Source organism: Chinchilla lanigera, unplaced genomic scaffold (assembly GCF_000276665.1).
Source record: "Chinchilla lanigera isolate Chin_1 unplaced genomic scaffold, ChiLan1.0 scaffold00067, whole genome shotgun sequence".
NCBI lineage: Eukaryota > Metazoa > Chordata > Mammalia > Rodentia > Chinchillidae > Chinchilla > Chinchilla lanigera.
This window is the reverse complement of record NW_004955468.1, coordinates 5,254,638-5,266,043: the sequence shown is the minus strand read 5'-3', so window position 1 is coordinate 5,266,043 and position 11,406 is coordinate 5,254,638. Positions and strand designations below refer to the sequence as shown.

Below are 11,406 nucleotides of genomic sequence, written 5' to 3'. Positions count from 1 at the left end.
TGTGAAGCAGAAATATGGTGGAAGCCATGGTAGAGGACAGTTAACTCTCCTCGTCACAGCCATAAAGCAGCGAGAAAGGGAAAGGGCCAAAAGAGGGGCCAGATATCAGACGTAGTGCTAAATTCCCACCCCCATAATTGCCTCCCTTCCGCTAGCCGCCACTCCTGTTTCTGTCACCTCCCACTAATACCATCAAGTTATGATCCTCCTAATGAAGTCACTTCCCAGAAGTCCATCAGCTGGCCTTTGGGGAACGCTTTAGATCCAAACCATAGCAGTACTGTCCTAAAAGTGTACTTTAGGGCCATTATTAAGTAAAGTAAGGTTTCTTGAGCACAAGCACCTGTGATACTGCAGCAGCTCATCCGGTAACTGAGACAACCGCTAAGTGAGTAATGGCTAGATGGGTAGCACATACAGTGTGGCGTGCCAGACAAGAGCAGTTCGTGCTCTGGACTTGGTGCGGTGAGATGGTGGAAGATTTCCTTGCACTACTCAGAACAGAGCCCAACTTAAAACTTATGAATTGGGGCTGGGGATTTAGCTCAGTGGCACAGTGCCTGCCTGGGAAGCGCAAGGTCATGAGTTCCATTCCTGGTACTGGAAAAAAAAAAACCAAAAAGAAAAAAGAAAAACCTTCTGAATTGCTTATTTCTGGAGTTGTCCATTAATATTTTCAGACTAGTCATCTGCAGGTAGGTTAAACTGTGGAAAAGAGGGAACTATTGTAGTAAAAGCAAAAAACAGTGGAGCAGAATACAAAAAACAATAGAGTGACCTATGTTCTTCTCGGAGTTCTTTTCCTGGCAGTCATGTTTGGTTTGGGCAGGTCCATCCTCCAGCATGTCTGTCCTTTTCTTTGATGTAAAATACAGCCTGATACAGTTTTGAGAGGAACTTTATGGTTCTGTTATTATATGACTAAGGGTTTTTAGCAGGGAATTTGAAAAATAAAACCATTTTCTTTACTTCGTAGGTTTGTGTGGTCTATTGTCAAGAGCTAAAGTCCTGGTGCAGGGCTGTTATTAAATCAATCGTACCTTCAGCAGACCATTACCTGGCCAAGTGCTTTCTTGTGGATTTTGCCAAGTATATTCCAGTAAAATCTAAGAAGTATGTATGTTGTTTATTTTGCCTTATGTTCTTCAAGGAGACATCTCAGGACAAGGAGAATGTCAGTTTCTAAGGGGATGAAGAGAGCATTCCCTTTTGGGAAAAGATGAAACAGGAATTCCTTAGCTTCAAGAAGGGAGGACTTACAAGTTCCAATTCTGTACCTATAAATTGGAAGAGCAGGTGTCAGACTTCTCATCCAGCTCTGTCCGGGGTGAACAGATTCCCCAAATTAGGTGCCTGCACATGTATAAGAAAAGTAAGAATAAATCAAACCAGGAGAGCCAAAATCCTGTGATCAGGTGCTAGCAGCCCCTGGGACTGAGCCCTGTTTACCATCTTCAGTAACCTTTTATTCAGAATCAACCAAGGAGGCAGCAGAGGAATCGGAGGGTATCAACTGTTTTAGCAAGGACAGTACAACTCAATTATCATAGGAGTGCACCCTGACCAGTAAGCCCTCATGTTATCTTCCTTTACCCATATCTCAGCAAAGCATCTAGTATTGATCTGGGGGCTTACAATGCTTATGCTAGACTTCCTCCAGAACCCAACAATCATGGCTTGGTCAGGTGTCAGGCAATACACAAAATAGTAACTAAGGAATGTCCTTCTCAACAAGCAGGTAGTCAGATTTTGAGGCTCAGAGGACAACTCTGGCCCTTCGCCACTTTCCTTTTGGAAAAGGCAGTTCAGGTCCAGGCCCTTGTCTCTGCATCTCCTGGCTTCCTTAGCCAAGTGCCCTGTGGTCTGGCCCCTGAGTTTATTCAGTGTGACCCCCCCAACAGACACTAGTGGGAGGTGGGGGAGATTGCTGGCTCAAGCTCAGAGTATGCTGGCTCATACTCTGCAGAGAGCAGAGTATGCACTCCGGTATGTAGTCCTGACTTCCCTTGTTAACACATGAGGATGTGGCCACCACAAATAGCAGGAACACAGTTCATGAGTCTGTAACTGGATGCACACTGGGCAGCCTTCACTGTTTCTGGGACCACACGTCAGTTACTAGAAAACACTAGCACAAGTTGTTCAGGATAACTATAGTTTCCTTCCTAGAGTAAGAAGTATCACTTTAATAAGTAGAAGGACACTTCTTCACTAAAGAAGGAACAATGCCAAGTAGACATAATAGCAATAAGAGAGGTATCTTAATCTTCATGGTAGAAGGGCTTGTCAGACATTGGGAATTTATAGATATTTAAGGAAAGTGGAGATGGCTTTCCAGGTTGTGATTCTGCACCTTTATAATTGTGGGGTTTTTTTTTGTTTTGTTCTGTTTTGTTTTTGTCTGTTTTTGAGACAGGGTCTCCCTGTGCAGTTCAGGCTGGCCTTGAGCTCACTTTGTAGCCCAGGCTGGTCTCAAACTTGCAAAGATCCTCCTGCCTCAGCCTCCCAAGTGCTGGGATTACAGGAGTGAGCCACCATACCCGGCTGTAGTTGTTAAAATTATTATTTTGCTTACTGTTGGGTAGCTTTTCTTTTTGTGTTTGGTATTTTAAGCTTAGCATATTTGGGGCAAGAGAACTATACACTGAGATAGAGCTGTTGAAGCAATTAGTGCAGTACCTGTTGGAGGCAGAAGGTTTGCAGTTGGCTGTACAGGGTATGTGGGATCCAGGGAAGAGAACTGGCTTATGTCAAAATAATATCTTATCATGATCATTTGCCTGAATGGAATAAGAATAAGAATGGAATGGAATAAGAATTTAGAATTTATTTGTCAAATCTGTCCTTTGGGCCTTTTGTGCAAAGATGGCAATAATTTATTATTGAAACCATCCATTTATATACAGAAACTTTTTTAGTATATGTGCTGCAGAAGTGAACACTAGAAACTTTTTTAATTTACAGAAACTTTTGTGTAAGTCTAGTCAAATATTGAAATTGATACTTAAAAGTATTACCAAAATTTTCTTCACAAGTTTGCTCATTATTACCCAGTATTTCTCAGCCTTGAGATCCTCACTGTATCCTTACTTTTTTTCCCCCTGAACCTCTCCCCTTATGCTGTGAAATGTTAATACCACAGAAATATCTAACATCTGCTTGTGCACTGTAGATATATGTATACTTATGCTTTATGCATCAAGATATTTTCCACTCACACAGTTTTTATCCCCTGGACTGGTGATGGCAAACCTTTTAGAACTTTCAGTGATACAAGCAGCCTACTGTGGCATGAGTGCCCTAGGTTCACCATCATTGTCCTAGACCAAGTGTCTTCAGGCACTGTTGGTAGTTAGATTTGAAACAGAATTCTTTCTGTTAAGTATATTGACTATATAGATGTACTGTGAACAAAATGAATACATTGTGTATAATTTTGTTTATAATGGAACTGTCTCTTCCACTTTCAAGCATCCGCGTTGCAGTAGAATCTTTTATGCAGCTTCCCTATAGGGCGAAAAAATTCAGACTCCATTGCACAAAACCTGTTACACTGCACATTGACTTCTGTGAAGACAATGCTGAAATTGTGTAAGTACAGCTTCTTAAGTAGTTTAAATCATTAAAAAAGCCTTAGGTCAAGTGTATGATGTTTATTTAAAATTAGTTCTCCTGTAGAAGTACTGAGAGTTTGTTTTGCAGGAGGTAGCTTTTGAGTCACCTTTGGTTAAACCTGGCCATGCAGCAGAATATCATGGGCTAGCCCATCTTCAGAGGCTGTGTTTGAGGGGTTCAGAGGAGGGCCTGAGCTCGGTGCTGTTTATCTTTTCTAAAAATTTACGAAAAGTAATAAATTAACTGTCTAGAAAAGCAAAACTTAGGATCATGGACCATTAAAAAGTTTATTTTCTAGGTGCAATGGTACATATTTGTAGTCCTAGCTACTCTGGAGGCTAAGGCAGGAGAATCAGTTGAGCTCTGGAGTTCAGGGCCAGTCTGGGCAGCATAGCAAAACCCCATCTCAAAAACAGAACACCTGGGCATGCTGGTATACACCTGTAATCCCAGCACTTAGGAGGCTCAGGCAAAAGGATCACCACAAGTTCGAGGCCAGCCTGCACTATGTAGTGAGTTCAAGGCAGCCTGAACTATGTGGCAAGACCCTGCGTCAAAAAAACCAAACCAAACCACATTATTACATTGTTCTCCAGCGTTACTTTCTCTCTCCTGGGAAGTGTGAACTATTACGTCTCTGAACTTCCAGACCTTTGTCAACGATTTTACACACATTTTTTATGTGTGGAACTTTCAATGAAAATTACAACGTGCTGTCATTTCAAAATTAGTTTAATAATGTACGTCTGTTAAAGCTCTTTACCAATACACATCCTTCTCCTTTTAGTTTTTCAGCCTTTTTCATAGATGGATATAATTGTCATATTTAATCATTACTTTCCTGATAGCCATCTATATTGTTTCCAAACCATTTGGCCCATCTACATAAAATAAAAAATAATAAAATAGTTATAGAAAATAAATCATCTAATTTAATTATATAATATATAGTAATTTAATGTTTTAAAATATGTACTAAAATGATTATATCGATAGGTAATTTTATATCTATATAAGATACATAGGTATGGAAAGGTACACATACGCACTCCCTCCCCCATCTTTGGCAGTTTATCTTTTACTGTGATGAATTAAAAAAAAATATTCATTGTACAGTTTAATCACACTTGATAGGAAAGATGTAGAAAGAGCAAGCTGATGGAGATCAAGTGGGAAATGGCACAGGGGTGCTTGTCAGCAGAGTGAAAACTAGCATGGGGTGATGGCAACTTTGCCTAGATCACCTCTGAGGGTGCTGGTGTAGCCAGCTTGTGCTGGGCATGGCACTCTCAGGATCTCTGCCCCAGGGAGCTTGTGTTAGGGAGGCAGATTTGTCACCAGTAATTGGAAAAGATGGTACTGGGAGAGAAGATGCCATGGTTTTGGGCACAGGTCATCTCCTTGGGACATCTGTGCTGTGTGTTTCTGCACTGGTGCAGGTGACAATGCAGGTTGGTTGTCTGTTATCTACATCGTATGCTTGATATTTAATGTCAGAAATATCCAGTGAATGGTTTACAAAATGATCCTATGTACCAGCCTTAAATTTTTATTTAGTGAAGTTGAATCTGTTTACTATTTCAGACCTGCAAAGCAATGGGACAGTGCTGCAGTCCAGTACTTTCAGAATGTCCTGAAAGGTAAGGCCACTGCATTGTGTTCATCACAGACTGTTTTGAATTGACACCTGCGGTGACTTACCCTTCTGTCAGCAAGGGGGGGTTGAAAGTTGCCTGCCAAGGCCTTCTTCAGATGGGATTTGTAAGTTACCTGAAGTCTCTTCCACTCCAGATGTCACTATGACTACACCTTTGGGACTTTGTGGGTAGATGAGGATATCAGCAATTGACAGCTAAAATTAGAAAGGGGCTATTTTTGTGGATGTACCCCTGCACAGTAATAATCCTTGCCTCTTAAAAATTTCACCAATGCAAAATACATTGATGAACATTTTATACAGTTAAGTTTTGACAAAAATATAACTTTAATGAGCAAGGGTTATATATCGTGTAGTAATCATTATTGCTAGTTTAATATATATAAGATGTCTGGCTATTTAGGGTGCGTTATTTTATGTAAGTGACTATAAAATATAGTCCCTTTCCTGTCCTACCCTTTGGTAGTGACCATTCCTCCCTCTGGGTGGGTGTGAGGTTCCTGATTGGTCCTGGTCTCCCATTGTCTAGGTAAAAAAAAAACACAAAGCTTTGAACTTAGGAGATATGGAAGGCTGCGGAATGTCGCTGGGTAGCAGTCTGGGCCCTTGCATGCCCTTTAAGGGATGATGGGAGATAAGAATATGGTGTAGAGCAGTGGTGGTGAACCTATTACAAACATGTTGCGGTGGACTGTGTGTTATCATTGAAAGCTCTAAAAGGTTCATTATTACTGGCTTAGAGGAAGCAGACTGCCCGGAGTTGAATTCTGCCCATCTCCTTCTGTGCAGCCTCGAACAAGATACTTTAACTTTCTCTGAGCCTGGCCTCTTCTCCTGTAAAATGATAGTAGCAGTACTTACCTCAAAGGATTGAGGTAAAAAGAAATGAAATATGGTATAAAAATGACTTGGCACAGTGCATGATAGATGTCCATAAATGGAGCTGCTGTTTGGGTCCTTAAATCTCTGATAGCGTAGCCAAGAAGTCTGATCCATAGGGCATTTGGGGGAAGACAGAGCACTCAGGTGAACGGATTTGAGAAGATAGAACCTAGGAAAGTACTTAAGGAGGTTATTGGAGGGTGGCGGGAGGACCCTGTTGATGGGAACAAAGGATATGCAGCTCATTCCACTCATGAGTCTTGTGTAGATCACTCACTCCTGCTGCCTTTGTCTGGGAGCCATCCTGCTTGAGGAAGCTGTTGGCCATTCTGGCACTGGGTACTCTTAAGTGGTTTGCAGAGGCTGGGGAATAAATCTGAATTGCTTCCAGTATGCAATTAATATCAGCTCATTTGTGCTTTCATTTATGCCTTTTAGCAACTACCCAGGTGCAAGCCAAATTATGTGCTGTGGAAGGTGATGCTTTTGAGGTTTACCTTTATGTAACAATAAAAAATGTAAAAGTAAGTGAAAGAATTGTATTTTAAAAATATTTTATCATTTTCTTAAATTTTTCTTTAATAAGCATTCAAACCCAGAGAAAATAGTATAATTTACACAGCATAGAAATGGCTTTTGTTTTATGAGACAGTCTCTCTATGTAGTCTAGGATGGCCTTGAACTTACTGTGTAGCCCAGACTGGCCTCAAACTCACAGTCCTTTGGCCTCACCCTCTTGGTGCTGGGATTACAGGTGTGCGCCATAATGCCTGGCGAGAAATTATTTTAATGTTTCAAGGTCTGGCTTAGATCATAAGTTAGCCACAATTGTGTTTCTGTCTTTTGATTACTTCAAAAATTACTTGAGCATTTTGCCAGAATGGGATCTCAGTGACGAACAAGAAATTATTCCTGTGGTGATGAGTATGAAATGTTTTCTAGTAAGAGAACATTATTTCTATAAATACACTCATTTGCTGTGGTTCCCTGCATTTTGAGACTTTCTCATTGTGATTTGTGCTCACTGGGAAGAATTCGGCTCTCATAAGTGTAGAAAGGAAGGGGACGTGACATATGAGAGCCCTGTCCCTCCCTCATTGTCTGCTACATCAGGCTGGCTGCTGTTTCTGAAGGGCACTGCAAGGTACAGCTGTGTGCGCAGGACACAGACCTAGGGGTGCCCAGAATCCATAAAGGGCACCTTAACAGGGACTCGCTCCCTCCCTTTCTTGGTTTTTTTTTGTTTTGTTTTGTCTTTTTGAGACAGGGTCTCTCTATGTAGTTCAGGCTGGCCTTGAGCTCACTTTGTAGCCCAGGCTGATCTCGAACTCGCAGTGATCCTCCTGCTTCAGCCTCCTGAGTGCTGGGACTACAGTCGTGCACCACCACCCCTGGCCTCCTCCCTCCCTTTCTTGCGGCAGGGGTGGAACCCAAGGCTTCACGCATGCTAAGCATACACTTTACCATTGAGCTACACCCCTTGTCCCCACCTAGGAATTAGGCGTTTTTGTTTGTTTTGAAATAATTTTAGACTAACAGTAGAGATGAAGAAAGAATGTGGAGGTTTTTGTGTGTGCTTTATGCACATCCTAATGTTGATTGTGTGGAATTGGAAGCACAGTCATCAAAACCGAAAGCTAACGTTGATAAAATAGTTTTCAAAAATTCTCAGACCTTATATGAATTTGCCAGTTTCCCTGGTACTTTTCCTTTTTCTAGTCTAGGAGCTGACGTAGACCCCCACGTTGTTTCTGGCTATTCCGTCTCCTTTGTCTTCTCTAGCCTGGGACAGTCCTCAGTTTTCCTTCACCTTCTGTACCCTTGATGCTTTTGAAAGTTCTGGCCACTGTTTGGGATGCTGCTCAAGTTGCCTGCCCTGATATTTGCTTATGATTAGTTGAGGAAGTGCATTTTTCAAGAATTCCCCAGAAGTGAAGATGCCCCTCTCCCAGTGCATCCCTGTGGGGTGTTCTTGCTGGGAATATGTCTAGCTGCTAGTGATTATTTAAGTCGATCACTTGGTTAACGTAGTGTTGCCAGGTCTTTCCTGTTTAAAGCTGCTGGTTTTTTCTTTTGCAATTAATTATAAGGAGATATTTTGAGATTATGCAAATACCCATCAGTGGTTCTTGGTCTTTAAAAGTTAACGCTGTGGCTGGGCATGGTCCAGCACTCAGAAGGCTGAAGTAGGAGAATTGCTGTGAGTTTGAGGCCAGCCTGGACTACATAGTGAGTTCAAGGCAGGCTTAAATTATATAGTGAGACCCTGTCACAAACAAACAAAGCCAGAAACATTAGTATTGTGGTGTTGGCCTGTTTCCATTAATCCTTCCGTGTTATTAATTGGAATTTTTCTGTAAGAAAGCCCTGTCTCTCCTCCATTTATTAAGTTATTCACTTTATATTAGTATGGAGTTTGGTTATTTTATTTGGAGGTTAGGATCCGTTGCTGTTATTGTCTCACTCAGATTTGGGCCAGTAGGAATTTCTTCACAGTGGCTTTTGTGTCCTTTCGTGTCCCCATCATTTTTTAACCCTCCCTACTTTCTGGTGCCACTGGATCATTTTGTCATTTTCTAACCCCAGCCCTGGAATCATTCACTTCTCTAAGAAACTCTGGGTCCCTTTGTTAAGGAGTGTAAGATGAGGGCATTGCATGTGCTTGCTGCTGTAAAGTGTCATGGAGCACATGGCCTTTCAAGAGAAAGACTTACACTTTAAATCATTTACACCACTGCCATCTGTGCCTGTATCCAGAGCTTTGACCCCTCCCTTTAACCAGTGCCAGTTCTGACCCTTGTTTCTCTTTATTCTTAACACCTTTCTCCAGTAGTCAGAAATCCCCTTTTGTTAGCCACAGCATGTTTATTTGCTTGATCCTAGCATTGACATAATTTCAGAATTGCTAGTCTGCATTACTACAGAAGAGAAATTTGTCTCTAGTCTTACATTATACAGCCAGAATACTGTTCTCAAAATTGTTCAGGTTAGTTTTTCTCTTTCCTACTCTTTTCAGTGTGATTATGTTATTCTTTTGTAGTAAGGTTTATTTGACCCTGTTTATATTGCATTTATATTCTTTACATTCTGGTTGGTTTTACCTGTGACTCTTCACTGCTTGTTTTGCATATTAGTAAAAATACTAAAGTGCTGGCTATAGGACCATTTTTATAAAACATCTCTTCTAAAGTAAATTCTCTACTGACTTGGTTTCCTCTTTTCAAAAATTAGGTCCCTTTTTCTCACCATCTTGGTTGGATGACTTACATTTATTTCATGGTGATGCAGTGTGGAAGGTAGGGAGGTCTATGCTTAGCTGAGTGAGAACTTAACCAAGGGGGGCTCAAGTTGTAATTGCCAGAAGATTAGGGCCAACAATCCTTTACCACCTGACAAAAGGGAGTAGAAGGATATGTCTTAGGGTGTTCTCATTTTTTGGCCTGGCTCCTCTCATTCAGCAAAATTAGATACATCTATGTTGCTGTATGCATCAGTGGTTCATTCCTCTTAGTGTCAAAAACTTCCCTTTATATGGATATGTTAGAGTGTTTTTATCCATTCTTGATGTATATTTGATTTGTGGTCAATTTGGGGCTATTGCAAATATTTACATGTAAGTTTGCCTATGGACTTTCATTTTCATTTCTCTTGGGTAAACACTTAGGAGTCCAACTTCTGGATAATACTTTAGGTATTAAGAAACTGTCATATTGTTTTCCAAAGTGATTGACTATGTTATATTCTAATCAGCAATGTGTGAAACTTCCAATTCTTCCATGTCCTCTTTGACTTGTTTTTTAGAGGTTCTTTTGAGACAGGGTCTCACTGTGTAGTCTAGATCAGTCTTCAACTTGCTCTGTAGTCCAGGCCAATCTTGAACATTTTTTTTTTTGTACCTGGAATTAAGCTCAAGACCTTGTGCTTGCCAGGCAGGAGTTTGTGCCGCTGGGCTATATACCCAGGCCCAACCTTGAACTTTTGATCCTCCTGTCTTAGCTTCTTGAGTGCTGGAAATATATTGCTCCCTGGCTCCTATATGGTTATTCCAGTAGGTGTGTAGTGGTCTCTTTATGGATTAGATTTGCATTTTCTGAATGACAAATGACACCTTATTTTTACTACAATTCATATATCTGTTACAAAGTATTCCCTCAGGACTTTTGCCTGTTTTTTCCTCCACATTGTTTTCTTTTTCCTGACTTCTGAGAGTTCTTCTGGATGTAGTCTATACAGATAACTTGATGTAAAAAGCTTTTGCTCCATTTCTTCCTTTTCTTGTGAAGAGCAGAAGTTTTAAATTTTGATAAAATCTGACTTCTCAGTTTTTCCTTTGTTGTTAGTGTTTCCCACCAGATCTTTGCCTGAACAAGCGCTGTGAGCTTGCTGTGTCGTCAGCAAGATGTTTCTCCTTATTTCATACACGCCCCTGCTATTTCATCAGTAGGACAGTGGGTGAGAAGTATTTAGTTCATAGTCACCAGAGCTGAAGTCGGGAGATCTAGTTCTATCAGATTGTGTTGTATAAAGCAATTTTTCTGAAGATTGAAATTCAGAGATAGATTTGAAATATTTGCAGTTACTTGACCATGCTCATGTGTGAAATGTTTTAACTTTTTACAGGTTTGTGTTAATGATGATCTAGTTGCAAAGAACTTTGCCTGTTATGTATCACCCACAAAGAACGAACACCTTGCCGTAGAGAAAGCAAGATTCAGTATAAAGTCAGAATCTTTTTCCAGCAAACTTAATCCAGCACTTACTCTTTGGCCAATGCTTTTGCAAAGAAAAGATTTTCAAGAAACAAAAAGTGAGTGGATCCTCACCAATATATATTTCCTTTAAATTGTTCTATTTTTAATATTAGTATATTGATAGAAGGGGGTATATAAACTTTTCCCTGTATGGAATCAGAGACTTGGATTCTGTTTAACAATTAAAGTTTAATTTTGATGAGCCTGTGACAGATTTTATGGTCCTAAAGTTTCTACAGTTTGTTTTTATGAAACCAGGAAAAAATTATTCTCAATTATTTATTAACATTGAAGTACATTTTTAGAAGTCTTGTTGTTTTTAGTTTAAAGATTTTAACAAAGTAGAATTTTCAATTCTTAATTAGAGTTAGTTATTTATTTTTGGTTTTTTGAGGTAGGGTCTGGCCACAGTTCAGGTTGGTCTTGAGCTCTGTATGTAGCTTAGGCTGGCCTTGAACTCCTGGCAGTCCTCCTGCCTCAGCCTCCCTAGGCCTGGGATTA

The 11,406-nt window shown here is 40.5% G+C and overlaps 1 protein-coding gene across 6 annotated transcripts in view; it reads left to right on the top strand.

Annotated features, from left to right (window-relative positions):
* Tdrd12 (tudor domain containing 12) overlaps nt 1–11,406 on the top strand; it is a 75,847-nt gene that overhangs the window by 11,019 nt on the left and 53,422 nt on the right. For all 6 annotated transcript variants that reach the window (XM_005400082.2, XM_005400080.2, XM_005400083.2 and 3 more), the window contains exons 3-7: nt 977–1,113; nt 3,472–3,591; nt 5,200–5,255; nt 6,593–6,678; nt 10,775–10,961. In XM_005400082.2, the coding sequence (XP_005400139.1) occupies nt 977–1,113; nt 3,472–3,591; nt 5,200–5,255; nt 6,593–6,678; nt 10,775–10,961 (586 nt within the window). The remainder of the gene's footprint in view (nt 1–976; nt 1,114–3,471; nt 3,592–5,199; nt 5,256–6,592; nt 6,679–10,774; nt 10,962–11,406) is intronic.